Genomic DNA, 16938 nt, shown 5'->3' on the forward strand with positions numbered 1-16938 from the left:
GAGGTGCATTGCAATGCATTCTGACCTATTATGAATCAAAACTGAATAATGTGAGAATTCTATCATAATTGTATGAATATTTTAACTATGAAGTGCAGGACTAGGAGTGCAAGTTATTAACAAATATATTTATAACTCTATTTTTCTTTTTCCTAGGTTAACCCTTCTGCCTGTGTTATCAATCTGACAGCCAAATCGAACGACCACATATTTTGATGACGAAACAAGAAGCACACACACATTTCTCTGACATCAACAAACGTGTGTTGTGGTTGGACTCTTCCAACTAGGCTTGCTGTTATTATCGGGGGAAGATTGCAGCAGAGCTGTGTTGGTAGAACCGTTTTCATGTAGCTAGCTTTATCAATCAAACAGAAGTGTGGATTAAGTTCTCGTCAACGGATAGATATTCAAATGCTTGTTTTAATTTGTGCACATCGCTATTGTCCGTTTTCACGTCGAAGAACATCTTGCACAATACGAGCGTTAGTGATATCTTGGCCTGAAACTCCGGGCCTTGGACTCAAGTAAAGTTCGAAGCGGACTCTAAACTTCTGCTTTCTCAAAGACCGCTATCCGCGGGGCCGGGGCTCTTGTCGCTGGCCCTGTGGATGAGGAAGTGAAGATACAGAATCCACCCAGGTAAATTAGAACCATTTTAGTTCACCGTTACAATTTCCAGAAAGAAAGTACTTGACGAATTGATTTTCACGATGTGTGTGGCCCACGTCACGTAGCTAACTAGCGACGTACCGGTAACAAGCAAGTTAACCGAGGAATAAAATGAACTAGCTAACGTTAACCAGCTAGCTCGACAACTTCCCTGTCAGGCGATGTAATCCAACGTTAGCCATCGTTTGCAAATTGTTGATTGTTGTCAGATAATATCAGTTTGCTAGCACAGATGCATGTCTACGTCGATAACCAACTAACACGTTAGCTAGCTGTCAACTTCTGCCATGAACCGACTGGCTCGCTGTGCAAACTAGCAATTTGTCTCATGTTGATTTGGATCGAAGTGTTTAGAGAGATAATGACCATAGGCATAGATCCGAATGTTACAACTCAATTAGCTAGAGAAGCTTGCATTGCTAACTAGCTTGAACGACAGCCTCATATGGGTTTGTTCCATTTGATTTCAATCACTTTTTGACCGCACCCCATTTGGTTTTAATGACACTTTAAATATTTGCCAATGGTAGAGGTGGTCACAATGCTAAAACATTTAGTAGGTAGAGGGGTGCTCAAATTGAACCAATTTTGCACACGGACAATTACACGGTAACACTGAGACTCAGATTTGTCAGACTCAGAAAGGACTAACGTTTGGTATTTATTAACAATTTCCACTTAACATTTTACAAAAACACATTCACTTATAAAGAACAGTGTAGATGCAAAGTTTAGTAACAGAATGATGGCATAAACCGTCATTCTGTTACCGAAGTTTACACCTGCACTGTTCAAGTAAATCTGTTTTTGTAAAATGTTAAGTGCAAATTGAAAGTAGTCATTGTGCATTAAGTTCTATGGTTTGTTTTGCTTTGCAATTGTTTTTTGTTTGACATTTTAATGTGAAAAGTCTCTGTCACACTGTTATCGTGAAATTGCACATACCCCACCCTACATTGCCTAATAAATCAGACTTTGATACCAATTGGTATACAGTCTAAAACAAAGTACAGCAAAATTGTGGACATTTTCCTTACAAGCCAGAGTGTTGAATAAAATTATATTTGAACTTAATCTACCGGTTGTTTGTGCGGTTGGTCCTTCAGCTGCTCAACATTTTTGTTAAAATATCCATGGGAAAGTATTGTTTACCTAACTTACTAAAGTATAATTTTCTATTACCTGCCACATGCAAAACCATTTAAAGACCTGTTAGTTTGAATGCATGCATGTACTTCCGTCTTGTGCATGTGCCTTCGGTCATTTTGATTGCCACACACACAGACCCACGTTTTGATGTCTGTTTAATAATACTTTCATGTGGATATTTTGTCGCAAATTTTGACCAGCTGAAGGCTCAAATATAATTTTATTCAACATTTGTTGGCAGAGAATGTAATGTTCATTTCTCTACCATAAGCCGCCTCCAATATTGATTTAGAGAATTTGGCAGTAAGTCCAACTGGCCTCACAACCTCAGACCATGTGTATGGTGTCGTGTGGGTGAGTGGTTTGCTGATGTCAACATGGTGGGGTTATGGTATGGGCAGGCATAAGCTACGGACAACGAACACAATTGCATTTGCTCGATAGGCAGTTTGAATGCACAAAAATACCGCTACGAGATCCTGAGGCCCATTTCTTTTTTTTTAAGATGGGGCCCACCCACTTGTTAGCCAGGCCCACCCACTGTGGAGCCAGGCCCAGCCAATCAGAATTAGATGGATACTCCCCAGTTTCATCAGCAAGTCCTGATGGCCGGTCTCAGACGATTCCGCAGTTGAAGAAGCTGGATGTGGAGGTCCTGGGCTGGCGTGATTACACATGGTGTGCAGTTGTGAGGCTGGTTGGACGTACTGCCAAATTCTATAAAATGACATTGGAGGTGGCTTATGGTAGAGAAATGAATGTTCAATTCTCTGGTACCAGCTCTGGTTGACATTCCTGCAGTCAGCATGCCAATTGCACGCTCCTTCAAAACTTGAGAAATCTGTGGCATTGTGTTGTGACAAAACCGCTTGAAATGCCACACTTGTCAGGTGGATGGATTATCTTGGCAAAGGAGACATGCTCACTAGCAAGGATGTAAACAAATTTGTACACAACATTTGAGAGAAATGTTTTTTGTGCGTATGGAACAGTTCTGGGATATTTTATTTCAGTTCATGAAACATGTAACCAATTCTTTACATGTTGTGTTTATAGTTTTGTTCAGTATATTTCAATTGACTGATTTCCTCATGAACTGTAACTCAGTAAAATCTTTTAAGTTGTTGCATGTTACACAGCACACTCTTGAATACAGGGTGGGTGTCATGTCAATCATAGATAAATATTTCAGACCACTGCAATTTAACTGGTGCATCATAGGCATTTATATTGAAATAACATTTTTACTTCCATTTACTACCACAAAGATGGTAGCTGGTCCACCCACCGTCGAATGTCAACTTAAATGGGAATGTTGGTTCTATTATCTATATTTCTGTGATTTCAATAGGTTTCCTATGGAGGACTGACCAGTATAATTTAAAACAAATTATATTTCCATTAAATATTTTTTTTGTTGATGTGTGGACATCCAATCATCTTTGTGCTACCATTTTGAAAGTTGAAATGTTATTCCCATTTTAGTACATTTATCACACCCACCCTGTATTCAAGAGCGTGCTGTGTCTCAACCGATGGCGGGCACAACACAAACATCTCAGATGTAAAATAGGGTCTAAAATACGAGTTTTTATATAATTGACGTTAAAATACATTTTATTAAACTAGTTTGACAACCCTGTTGGTAAGCTTTAAAATGTATATCAAACTGAACCGTTTATCCTTTCCGGTGATGAAGACATGGTAGGGTGGGGGTGTGCAAAATGGCTCATCTTTAAGCACCTCTATCTCCTAAATGTTTCGGCATTCAGGTCCAAAAAGTTACTTTCTGACCACTTCTACCATGTGTGTGTGTGTGTGTGTGTGTGTGTGTGTGTGTGTGTGTGTGTGTGTGTGAATAAAATCAAATGGCCCGACCCCATGTAAACAATATTTAGCTAGCAATGCAGTCTGATTCATGGTTTAATTCGTTTGCTAGTGAGTGACTAATTCTGTTGGTGTGCAATACTCAGATTTTACAGGAGAAAGGAACCCCTTTGATGGGAGAATCCTCTATCCTGGACTCCTGGGTGAATCAACGTGTCAAGATGAGTATGTGTACATCCTCCCTCACACTTCCTCCCAACACATAGACGCAGTTGTAATACATCTGAACTGTCATGATATTAGGCCATATCTGATCATCTAAGTTGCCCTGGGAATGCTTTGCAGTACTCTCTGTTCTATGGCTTCTGTTCTATGGCTTCTATTCTGTGTTTTCTGTTCTGAGCTTTCTATCTGCCCCAAACAGATGAACAGGAGGCTCTGAACTCTATAATGCAGGACCTGGCCGAACTGCACCGCTCTAGCCGCCCTGCCATGACTCTATCTGACCTGGGCAAACCCAAGGCCTTTTCACCCAAAAATCAGGTCTGTCCACTTCTCCACTTGGCCCTCATCAGAGAATAGTCTCAACACAATGAATGGCATGTCTCTTCCTCATTCCCTTTCCTCTCATGAATACTGATCTCTGTGTGTCTGTGTATTTATACAGAACGATGTGCGAGTGAAGTTTGAGTACAAAGGGGAGAAGAGGATCTTGCAGTTCTTTCGCCCAGTCAGGCTGGATGACCTGGGGAACAAAGCCAAAGTGGCCTTCGGTCAGGTCATGGACCTGCATTACACCAACAATGAGGTACATATCACGATAACATCATCACCAAGTCACAGTGGGGCTGGGCGGTATACCGTATTTTACAATAGACCGGTATTGATGCCCAGACTAGTTTTGGTTTTAACTTGACCTTGTGATATGCCGTGTGTAACGTCCATTGTTATAGTTTACGTTGCTACTTGAGTCATCTCTCTCCGTGCCGCTTTCCACGCAGACCTAGCCCCTGTCACTGAAGGAGCGCATTTGTTGTTCCTCAACCACGAGACACTTGCTTGTGTACTTGCGTTTGTATTTGTTTGGTTCATAATAATAATATAACACAGTAAACCATGAGACACTTGCGTTCAGTCTGCATGGTCAGTCTGCATGGTCAGTCTGCATGGTCAGTGCAGCAGATGCTACAATGATGTTGATGACAGCTATGAGGTTTTCACTTTGCTTCTTAATATAAGTCCTCTAGTGTTCTATAATTACACGATTAGTTTGTGTTTCTTACATCTGCAAACAGCTAGTTTGTCTTTTCTTAGCAAGTTGGGCCTAAATCTTGTTTGCCGCTAATGGCTAGTTAGCTGGCTAGCTAGCGAATAAATGTACTGAGGCAGAGCAAATGTAACTAGCTAAACAGCCTGATAATACCAGGGATGGTGTAGACCTAAATCAGCATGTTTGTGCAATAGTATATTCTGGGCTAGACTACACTGAATCATAGGACCTACTGAAGAGATAAGTCTTCAGTAAAGACTTAAAGGTTGAGACCGAATCTGCGTCTCTCACATGGGTAGGCAGACCATTCCATAAAAATGGAGCTCTATAGGAGAAAGCCCTGCCTCCAGCTGTTTGCTTAAAAATTCTAGGGACAATTAGGAGGCCTGTGTCTTGTGACTGTAGCGTACGTGTAGGTATGTACGGCAGGACCAAATCGGAAAGATGGGTAGGAGCAAGCCCACGTAATGCTTTGTAGGTTAGCAGTAAAACCTTGAAATCAGCCCTTGCCTTAACAGGAAGCCAGTGTAGAGAGGCTATCACTGGAGTAATATGATACAATTATTTGGTTCTAGTCAAGATTCTAGCAGCCATGTTTAGCACTAACTGAAGTTTATTTAGTGCTTTATCCGGGTAACCGGAAAGTAGAGCATTGCAGTAGTCTAACCTAGAAGTGACAAAAGCATGGATACATTTTTCTGCATAATTTCTGGACAGAAAGTTTCTGATTTTTGCAATGTTACGTAGATGGAAAAAAGCTGTCCTTGAAACAGTCTTGATATGTTCGTCAAAAGAGAGATCAGGGTCCAGGGTGACGCCGAGGTCTTTCACAGTTTTATTTGAGATGACTGTACAACCATCAAGATTAATTGTCAGATTCAACAGAAGATCTTTTTGTTTCTTGGGACCTAGAACTAGCATCTCTGTTTTGTCTGGGTTTAAAAGTAGAACATTTTCCGCCATCCACTTCCTTATGTCTGAAACACAGGCTTCTAGCGAGGGCAATTTTGGGGCTTCACCATGTTTCATCGAAACGTACAGCTGTGTGTCGTCCGCATAGCAGTGAAAGTTAACATTATGCTTCCGAATGACATCACCAAGAGGTAAAATATATAGTGAAAACAATAGTGGTCCTAAAACGGAGCCTTGAGGAACACCGACATTTACACTTGATTTGTCAGAGGACAAACCATCCACAGAGACAAACTGATATCTTTTCGACAGACAAGATCTAAACCAGGCCAGAACTTGTCCGTGTAGACCAATTTGGGTTTCCAATCTCTCCAAAAGAATGTGGTGATCGATGGTATCAAAAGCAGCACTAAGGTCTAGGAGCACGAGGACAGATGCAGAGCCTCGGTCTGACGCCATTAAAAGGTCATTTACCACCTTCACAAGTGCAGTCTCAGTGCTATGATGGGGTCTAAAACCAGACTGAAGCGTTTTGTATACATTGTTTGTCTTCAGGAAGGCAGTGAGTTGCTGCGCAACAGCTTTTTCTAAAGATTTTGAGAGGAATGGTAGATTCAATATAGGCTGATAGTTTTTTATTTTTGCTTGGTCAAGGTTTGGCTTTTTCAAGAGAGGCTTTATTACTGCCACTTTTAGTGAGTTAGGTACACATCTGGTGGATAGAGAGCTCTTTATTATCTTCAACATAGGAGGGCCAAGCACAGAAAGAAGCTCTCAGTAGTTTAGTTGGAATAAGGTCCAGTATGCAGCTTGAAGGTTTAGAGGCCATGATTATTTTCATCAATGTGTCAGGAGATAGAGTATTACAAAACTTGGGTGTCTCCCTTGATCCTAGGTCCTGGCAGAGTTGTGCAGACTCAGGACAACTTAGCTTTGGAGGGATACGCAGATTTAAAGAGGACTCCGTAATTTGCTTTCTAATGATCATGATCTTTTCCTCAAAGAAGTTCATGAATTTATCACTGCTGAAGTGAGAGCCATCCTCTCTTGGGGAATGCTGCTTTTTAGTTAGCTTTGCGACAGTATCAAAAATCCATTTCGGATTGTTCTTATTTTCCTCAATTAAGTTGGCAAAATAGGATGATCGAGCAGCAGTGAGGGCTCTTCGATACTGCACGGTACTGTCTTTCCAAGCCAGTCGGAAGACTTCCAGTTTGGTGTACTGCCATTTCCATTCCAATTTTCTGGAAGGTGCTTCAGAGGTTGGGTATTTTCTGTATACCAGGGAGCTAGTTTCTTATGAGAAATGTTTTTTGTTTTGCAACATTTGGTTAAAAATAAAGCCTAGATTGTTTGCCCATATTGTGCAGCCTTACGTGCTGATCTCAAATGAGTGCAAGAAATGCAGAAATTGATTTAAAATGCAGGGGTAAAAAAATTGGTTCAATTGAACACTATAAAACCATCAGATTGGAGAAAGACACATTGAAATCACTTAGGATGTATGTGTTGCCACTTTCTAGAGTCATAAAGCAAATGTAGAACTTTTATTATTCATAACATAAAATACCGTCCAATTTAAAAAAAAAAAAAAAAAAATTACAGTGATATGATATTTGGGCCATATAGCCCAGCCCCAGTCAGTGTTGGTTTCTGGCAGTCAAATAAGCACCAAACGCCAATCCTCAACATGTGTGAGCGAGATAATGAATTGTTCTGAGAGAAACTACCAATACCTTTCTTTTCTATTTCACTTCCTTCTCTTCCTGCCGTTTTGCTCTCATTTCTTCCTCTTCTTCTAATCCGATCTGTCTGTTTCCCTCTCTGTGGTTCTCTCCGCTCCTCCCTCCCAGCTGGTGATTCCTCTGACCACTCAGGATGACCTGGACAAGGCCGTGGAGCTGCTGGATCGCAGCGTCCACATGAAGAGCCTGAAGATCCTCCTGGTGCTCCAGGCCTCCTCTCAGGTTAGGACCAGGCAGTTCACGGCCCATATTCACAAAGCGTCACAGAGTTTGGAGTGCTGATCTAGGATCGGTTTAGCCTTTTAGATAATAATGAATAAGATAATGTGGACAGATCCTAGATCATTACTTCTACTCTGAGATGTTTTGTGGATACGGGCCCAGATCGTATCACAGCACAGTGACTGTAGGGAATCGCACACAATCCATAGCATACTACTGTACTGGCTGATTGACCCATCAACAGCTCACTATGCTCAGCACACTTTCTTGAGTATTTACTTGAATGAATCATCTTAAGACCTTTGTTTAAGCTGACATAACAGAATTGTTTTATTCTGTAAAAGAAACGGTTGTATAGTAAAGCTGTTTTTAATATGGATGGATGGTGTTTACTTTCTCCTCTCAGACCTCCACGTCCAGCATGGACCTGCTGCCCCCACACGAAGACCTGGACAACACCCGTTTCAGGGCCACAGACAATAAAAGCATGCTGGCTTTGATAGGTGGGTCATCAACTCTGGTGTTTTCAATGACAACTATATCTGTGTGTGTGTAATTCATGAATTCATCTGTGAAATTGTCCTTCTAGTAAATACTTTCCATTTCTTTCTTTCTCCAAATCCATTTGCTTCATGACATTAGACACATCCAAAACACATCGTCTTTCACCACCAGTTTAGTAGTAAGTCTTCAGCTAGAAATGTATGTAATTCTCTTTCATCCAGGGTCCCACTCCGGGGACCGCAGCTCCCCCCCACCAGGCTACATTCCCGATGCCCTCCAGCAGATGGCCAGAAACGGCTCCTTCACCAGCATTAACAGCGAGGGAGAGTTCATTCCAGAAAGCATGGACCAGGTAACCTCACCAATAGAGATGGATGGAGGACTCTCTATCCATCTAACCCGTTTTAGCATTGACATTGCCATTTAGGGCTTCCACCATTTTTAAAGTAGTCAACTGTTTGGGGATTCCTATGGGTTGGGAGAGATCAGCCAATCAGAGCGTTGTCTTCTTCAAATTGGGATGCCTATGGTTTGTAAATGGCTTTTAAGCTACATCACCGCCATCTAGGGGCTGTAATAAATGAGTGACACACAATTCTGTCCAGGACTCCAGCACTGCAGGTGGTGGTAAATCACAAATATTAGCTTCACTCTTTTTTTTTTAATACACATTAGAAGAAAATGGACTACTTTAAAATGGAGATGGCCTCAATGGCGATGCACATGCTCTCACAGATGCCATAATGGCACAGATACAAAGATGAGTCATCTATCTCTATGACCTCACCTCCGAAACTGGAGAAAGATGGAGACGGGCCCAGATCAGGAACAGTCATATTAAGGCCTAGTCCCAACACTCTTCCCTACTCGTAACTGTCCTTCATTACCACTGTTATGAACATTTTTATTAACATGTTCAGAGTATGACAAATGACAGCAGAGTCACAAACTCAATCTCTCCTTTCTAGATGCTGGACCCTCTGTCAATGAGCAGTCCAGAGAACTCTGCATCGGGGAGTTGTCCCTCACTGGACAGCCCACTGGACAGGTGAACATCCAGCTAAGAACCACATAGCCAGCATGCATTGTGGTAACCTTCAACACTTCATCTTCTGAATCGAACTGTTTTTAAAGCACGTATTCTTCCTGTATTTCCTTGCAGTGATAACTATCCTAAGTCACGTATGCCCCGGGCACAGAGCTACCCAGACAACCACCAAGTTTACCCAGAGTATGATATTCCAGTGTTTGAGAAGTCGGGGAAAGGGGGCACTTACCCACGGCGATACCACATTTCCTTTGGCCTTCAGGACTACAGTGATGGTGAGGGAACAAACAAAAACAGACCCTCTCTTAAACAAAAGTCATATTCAATTCAACCTTAAATCCGGGTGTCCCGAGTCCGATTCTTTATTTTAGAGTATCACAGAAAACTATTGTTGTTTACCTTCATTGTCCCTATCCCATCCTCCCCTGCAGGGCGTAAGACATTCCCTCGAGCGCGGCGGACCCAGGTCCACGGTTTCCATTCCCCGGTTAGTTTCAGCCCCACAGAGCAGTCTCCCAGCACCAGCAGTGGCAGCAGTATATTCACCCCAGACCTGGAGGAGCCCGGGGGTCGCAGACGCAGGGGCAGCGACATCGAACCCAACCCCACCCTCTCCGTTATGGACATCAGCCCACCCAGCCGCTGTGAGTAGAGCTGGCTGGAGGGAGAGAATAGGGAGGGGTGGGAGAGAAAGGAGAGATTGAGAATGGAGAGAAGAATACTTCTGTGTTGGTGGAAGAATGGAAGAAAGTTCAGGTGGAAGGATAGCTGGTCTGGCCAGGTAGCTGCTAAGCACTTTGCAACAAATGTATTTCTTATAAGCGCACACAAATGACCTGACTGATTTCCCCCATGTCTGCCCAGCTCCACGTGCCCCTACGAACTGGCGGCTAGGTAAGCTGCTGGGTCAGGGTGCGTTTGGCCGGGTCTTCCTGTGCTACGATGCAGACACTGGCAGAGAGCTGGCTGTTAAACAGGTCCAGTTTGACCCAGAGAGTCCCGAGACCAGCAAGGTGAGTGGAACAGAGATTGTGTGTGTCGAGAGTTGTGTACACTGTGTACTCAATATATCTTGTCTATCTGCAGGAGGTAAGTGCCCTGGAGTGTGAGATCCAGTTACTGAAGAACTTGTGCCATGAACGGATCGTCCAGTACTACGGCTGTCTACGAGACTCCAACGAGAGAACTCTGTCCATCTTTATGGAGTACATGCCCGGGGTAAGTGTGTCTGTGTGTGTATACGGTTGAATAACTGGACTTAGACCAACTTAAACCTGTCTCCGACCACCAGTGTGGCGACGTCGGCTGTGTTCCAGGTTGTATTTGTTTCAGTGAAGTGTCACAGCTGACCTGGAACGGACCCGCTGGTTGCTTTAACTCCCATATGGTCACCCTCTGTCCCCAGGGCTCCATCAAAGACCAGCTGAAGTCGTACGGGGCCTTGACGGAAAACGTGACGCGTCGATACACCCATCAGATCCTGGAGGGAGTGTCCTACCTCCACAGCAACATGATCGTCCACAGAGACATCAAAGGTACAGAAGGAGAGAGGGATAAATGGATGGAATATTGGAATAAAATGTTGTTGATTCTGATAGGAAGGACCATTATCGTGACTGAGTTCTGGGCCCATGTTCTGGTTCATGTAGTGCTTATGACAGAATGTTGATGGATATTGAGGGGAACATTGCTGTAACTCAAGCAGTGACTTCTGGGTAATGTAGTTTCTTATGAGAGAATGCATCTACACCACCTTACCTCTTCCTGTCCTTTCGTCTTTTTCCAGGGGCCAACATTCTGCGGGACTCTGTGGGAAACGTGAAGCTGGGGGACTTTGGGGCGAGCAGGCGGCTACAGACCATCTGTCTGTCAGGAACAGGGATCAAGTCAGTGACTGGTACTCCCTACTGGATGAGCCCAGAGGTGATCAGTGGAGAGGGCTATGGCAGGAAAGCTGATATCTGGTAAGACTCCTCTTTCAAACCACGGGCTGAGACTTAAAGCCCACATGCAGTATTTGTATTTTTTTTTATAATCACTGTATGGCTAAAATTTTATGAAAATAACTCATACATTTTTTTTTATCATGTATTTCCCTGAGCGTCCCTTCGCCCTTGCTCTGTCTGATCGTGTGGGTGTTAGGGAACATACATTTGAATATATTTGTATACACACCCCTGATTGGCTAATAGGATGGTCTAGAGCCCACCCCCTTACCCAGATGACCAGTCATTGGTCTATTATAATCAGATCCTATTGTCATTTGGGCCAGAAGTTCCATCCCACCTGAACAGGCTGAAATTCCAGGCTTTTTTTTCAAACCGCTCTTACACCCAAATCTCATTATAATTTGTACAATTTCAGACTGTTATTTTGACCTCATAGTGTGGAAATATCATAACAGAACATGAAAATCTAGTTTAACTGCAATGCACCTTTAAGAGGTTTCATATGATTTCCAATGAAGTGTCTTTAAGTTAGTGGTCAGAAAGGAGAGGGGATCTGGGTAGCAGGCCTCGGGTAGCAGGCCTCGGGTAGCAGGCCTCGGGTAGCAGGCCTCGGGTAGGAGGCTATGGTAGAGTAACAGCCACTGAGAAAAAGGGTCTCCTTTTTTGTCATGTAAATCTTGGTGAGATGAGAACCAATAATGATCTTGATGTGTTGAGTGGGATGCTGTGGAGGCTGGTGGGACGAGCTCATTTTAATGTCTGGAATGGAATTAATGGAGCGGAGTATCAATATGTTTGGTATAATTCCATTGATTCCATTCCAGCCATTACAATGAGCCTGTCCTCCTATAGCGCCTCCCACCAGCCTTCTCTGGTGGGATGTCATGTCAACTGTTGATGATGAGAATGATGATGACGATGTTGGCTAATGTCAGTGGTGTCCTCTCCAGGAGTGTGGGTTGCACGGTGGTGGAGATGCTGACCCAGCGGCCCCCCTGGGCCGAGTTCGAGGCCATGGCGGCCATCTTTAAGATCGCCACCCAGCCCACCAACCCCTCGCTGCCCGCCCACGTCTCCGACCACGGCCGCGACTTCCTCAAGCGCATCTTCGTGGAGACCAAGCTGAGGCCCTCGGCCGACGATCTTCTGAGGCACATCTTTGTTCACTAGCCCCTTCCCTCTGACCTCTGCCCCTGAACTGCCAGAGATGGCCTTAGATGATTCGCTGCCTCTGACTCCCCCTGACTCCACCCTCCCAGCTCCAGACAGAAAGCCCCCATTGGACCAGAGAGGACTTGGTGGGAGGTATCCATCTGGTGATTGGATGAGGTGGGTAGCGGTGGGGACTACAACTCCTCCGTCTCTGTTTTTAGGAGACTGGCAAGGAGGAATTAATGAAAGAACTCATTTAGAGAAAAAGTTGCACCTTAATTTCAGAAATATGGTAAGTTGCTCAACCAAGACGACAAAATAACCTTTTTTGAAAATGTTTTTATGATTAATATCTCCTGCTTTTGATTGTGGAGTGGGACTCAGTCACTCTGTGCTTAGCTCACTGAGTCAACGTCGGTGTTTCTGATCTGGACCTTAGTGGAGATTTGAGGTGATGATCATGATAATCTGGGCCACGTTTAGTAGGCAGACGTTGTGGAACACGTTGCAGATAGAAGTAGCATGACTAGAGCCGAAACGATTCCTTATTCTACATGTCTTAGAGGAAGGTTTGTTCTACATGCTATATCGATCTGAGCGTTTCACAACGTTGTGTCCTGCTGAACGCACCCCTAGTGTGGTCCTGACTCGACCCAGAATGTACAGCTGAAAACCCATAGCATGCTGCTATCGAATCCACAACCAGAACACCGGGTGAGGAGAACACTCCTCCCCCCCCACACACGCTTCCTGTCACACTGCTGCCTATGTTGCTCCCCCCTCACTTGCACATTCACAGTCCATGTAGAACACCCAGAACTCAACGGTTCTTCTTACTTATACTGTAGACATTCTCTCAATGCTGAAAAAATGCTTTTGTTGCTAGGGTCCCTCGCTTTACTTCAGTCTGTCCCGCGACTATTGTGAGTGTCCGTCTGTCTTGTCTGCTGTGTCAGTCAGGTCGCCTGTCTGTCAGGGTCTGTTGTCAAATCCCCTCCCAGCCTTTTGTTCTTTGCCGTGTGCCTTTTTTAGCAGTGTAGGAACTTGTCTAGTTGAAACGTTTTCGGTATGCATCAGACGAGTACCAGCCTATTTACGGTTTGGATCATATCCAAGTGTTGTGGCACTGTTCTCTGCCTTCTCCTCACCAGGGGTCATGGGTCTCTTTCTGACCCCAGATCAGATACAATCGAGACACACCAAAGCAGAAACCTAGAGTGCTCATCATAATGGGTTTGGTGCTTCAGTTCTTAACAGAAATGCATCTGAACTCTGATTGGCCGTGTGGTACTATGAGGCCAGTTGATTGCCTAAAGTTTAGGCAGGCCTTAGTTGATTGGTCAAAGGTACATTATGGCGTTTTTAAAACAGGAAGAGTGGAGAACCGCTTGCCAATTAGGATGCTTGTTACTCAGTTGTAGGCATACTGTATGTTATTATCAGGTACTACTTTGTGCTGAAGCACTCGCCGTTAGCCAGTTTACATCTTGACTAAGATACTACTGCACTGAACAGTACTCAGCAAAAAGCTCTGCAATTATGCCAATATCAATACTCGACAGTACTGGTGAATACTCAGTTATACTCCACAGTGTTGGACACCATCTGGTACTATTGTGCCCTCTTGCCCTACAATGCCTTGCGAAAGAAAGTACTGGTATGTTGTAGTAGTATGTGCTGTGTCATGTCTCACACGCTGCTCCTCTCAAAACACTCCTTTAGCATGCGCGCGCACACACTCCAGAGCAGTTTTCAGTATGTTTCAGTTGGGGATGGGCTTGAGTACTCGATTCTAGATTTGGAAATGTGCAAATGCAACTATATAGCAGGTTCAAATGACAACATTTCAAACTCTGTTTTATTGTTTGGAGTGTGTCAAGTGCACTGAAAATCTCATAAAAAAACAAGAATTGACGCAATCGATAGCATACTGCAAGATGGTTTTGCCAGCAGCCCTGTTTTGTGCTTGTACTCGAGTACCTGAAATTGTTTGCTTGAGAATACTCTGACATTTTTATTCAGATGTAAATCCATGGTTTCAGTGCTGTACTCAGCCACACCTCAACATTACTACAAGTAGACTTATCTAAAATCACAGCAGTGCTAACTGTTTTGTGCTGCCTGGCACAGTGAATGTCAGACACATATTTTACCCATATTTTCTAGATGCAGTAGGATAGGTATTGGATGACAATGTCGTCCTTTTTTTAATTAGTGATGGAAGTGGCTGTCTATTTGACTCCAGGGGGTGTTGTCATTGCCTGTAAGCTAACCCAGAGGTACTCTCGGCATGGAAACACAAGCTCTTTTGTATGAGGAGTTCGGGAAACCTACTGATCAACTAGCCTGAAATATGATGAAATATGAGCATTTCTCCCATCACCTAGGCATTAACTCCCCCTCAACCATAGCACCACAAGGTACTAAATCCGGTCTATCTCGCGCGCTGAAGGAGTGCTTGCTAAACTGGATAAGAAAAATAATTGTCACTGACTCCACTGTTCTGGACTCTGTTTTCTTTTAGTCTGAGAAGCAAAATAGCGACCGTGCGTGTTATCATCAGCTAATCTGGTCCCAGGAAGCTAGACCCCTTCCTAACCCTCCTGCATTGCCTGTAAAAATGAAACGGAACATTTCCATTGGCCCTGGGACTCGCTGAGATCAACTGTCAACAGAAATAATGACGCCACATGCACTATTTAAAACTGCTACTTAATGCGTTCTCTACCGCTCGCTTCTTCAAGGTTACTCATTGGACGACGGACTTCTACTCTGTTGAGCATAGACTGTCTTGTGTTTCTGTTAGCGATGACCTTTTTTGCACATTTTTTTAAGACTTCAGATTTTTTACACTGATTGTAATACTTTTGCTTCTGTGTATTTGGGTGTGAGTGGGTGTGTGTGCGTGTTGTATGTGAATGTTTGTGGTTGTGTTGCACAAGGATCTTAGTCAGGAATGTAGTGTTTCATTCTCACCACCAGGTGGCCTCATTCACCATTGTGGATTAACACTCCCTTGTTGAAATGAGAAGTCAAGTCTATTCTAACTCTGAACACAGACTTGGTGGCTGTCCTTCAGTTGGTTTAATTTCACATCCCCACTCAGAGGGACTGTTAGTTAGTGATAGTAGTGAATGGTAGACGAGGCCTGAATCCCAAACCAATCAATCCCTGGCCCCTGCTCCTTACTTGTGTAGATCTGAGAGGGTTGGACAGGTGGGTTTGGGATTCAGGAAAGACTTAAAGTAATAGGCAGTGAACTGAAATACATATGATAAGGAACCACATGGTATTCCCCTGCTTCTTCTTGAAAAGCAACAAGATACAGACGGACTATACCAATATGTGCTTTTATAAGCAACTGCTGCCACTCCAGGGTGCTGTAAGCACTTCTCTCGTGTGTGTGTGTGTGTGTGTGTGTGTGTGTGTGTGTGTGTGTGTGTGTGTACTGCAATTTGTGCTCAAAGGACACTGGGGGTGCCCAAAATGCCTTGCGCATTCGGACTGTAAAAAAATATATAGTTGAAGAAGAAAAAAATGTGCCCCTTTTTAAAAAGAAAGATTACACTTATATCCCTCACATTTGTTTTCTGTGTATTGTAAAAGAAGCCATGTTTATAATTCCATTTGGTTTGTGACCAATAAGCCTGTTTATATCAGAACTGTATATCAGTGGTATGCATAATTTTTTTAATATATATTTTTATTTTTAAATGGGAGATTTTATGCATGGTTGGATCCTGAGAGAGGAACAATGGTGGCGGGAGGCCCATTGGTTTTAGCCTGAGTGCCAGTCTGTCTGTGCCATCATTCTAATTCCATGTCACTCATTGTTTGGCTTGTCAAATGATAGCAATGGAGTAAACAAGAACAGATCTGGGACCAGGCTAAGGCCCATTGGCTCCTCTAAATGAATGCTGAAGAGAGGAGACATTTTGATGGAAAAGGGTTGGGAGACTGTCAGTCTGTTGGCACTTTGATGTGTTAATAATTATGATGACAATGAAAATAATAAAATATATTTATTTCACCTGTTTTTCTAAGATTTACTTTTTATTTTATTTTTTTTCCACAAAAATGTATTTAACATGTTTTTGAGATTTGTGAGCACAATATATTATTTTGTAAAGGCAGTGACCGGCCTACTACAGCTCTGATTGCATCATGTGAACCTTTTAGGACACTCATGTTGTTGACAGGCAAGTATAACCAGTTTTTCCACTAATGGACAACCGTGAAACTTGATCATTTGCACTGTCATTTATCAAACTATTGTCTTGTGATTTCTTGGCTCCATGTGAAGTGTATGAGCTATTAGCAGTGTTTCCCAAACTCTCCTGGGGTCCTCAGAGGGTGCATGTTTGGGTTTTTGCCCTAACACTACACAGCTGATTCAAATAATTAACTCATTTAAGCTTTGATTATTTAAATCTGCTGTGTAGTGCTAGGGCAAAAAAACAAAAAGTGGGACCGAGTTTGTGAAACACA

General features: G+C 43.3%; 1 protein-coding gene across 1 annotated transcript; it reads left to right on the plus strand.

The window, feature by feature from the left end:
* The first annotated feature begins 268 nt into the window (after nucleotides 1-268).
* LOC106575171 (mitogen-activated protein kinase kinase kinase 2) lies at nucleotides 269-16480 on the plus strand. Its single transcript, XM_014151445.2, has 15 exons — nucleotides 269-642; nucleotides 3795-3873; nucleotides 4073-4191; nucleotides 4316-4456; nucleotides 7684-7797; nucleotides 8204-8300; nucleotides 8523-8653; nucleotides 9270-9349; nucleotides 9464-9624; nucleotides 9781-9993; nucleotides 10214-10362; nucleotides 10436-10567; nucleotides 10755-10884; nucleotides 11136-11313; nucleotides 12249-16480. The coding sequence occupies exons 2-15, from the start codon at nucleotides 3822-3824 to the stop codon at nucleotides 12466-12468; spliced, it is 1917 nt and encodes a 638-aa protein (XP_014006920.1). The 5' UTR covers nucleotides 269-642; nucleotides 3795-3821; the 3' UTR covers nucleotides 12469-16480.
* Nucleotides 16481-16938: the final 458 nt, after the last annotated feature.

This window comes from Salmo salar, chromosome ssa17 (genome assembly GCF_905237065.1).
Source record: "Salmo salar chromosome ssa17, Ssal_v3.1, whole genome shotgun sequence".
NCBI classification, from domain to species: Eukaryota; Metazoa; Chordata; class Actinopteri; order Salmoniformes; family Salmonidae; genus Salmo; species Salmo salar.

What these genes read in the sequence shown, in the direction of transcription:
- LOC106575171 (XM_014151445.2), top strand. Translation starts at nt 3,822, where the DNA reads ATGGGAGAATCCTCTATCCTGGACTCCTGGGTGAATCAACGTGTCAAG. An exon ending in GAATCAACGTGTCAAGATGA is followed by an intron (nt 3,874 to 4,072) that starts GTATGTGTACAT and finishes TGCCCCAAACAG; the next exon opens with ATGAACAGGAGGCTCTGAAC. An exon ending in TGCATTACACCAACAATGAG is followed by an intron (nt 4,457 to 7,683) that starts GTACATATCACG and finishes CCTCCCTCCCAG; the next exon opens with CTGGTGATTCCTCTGACCAC.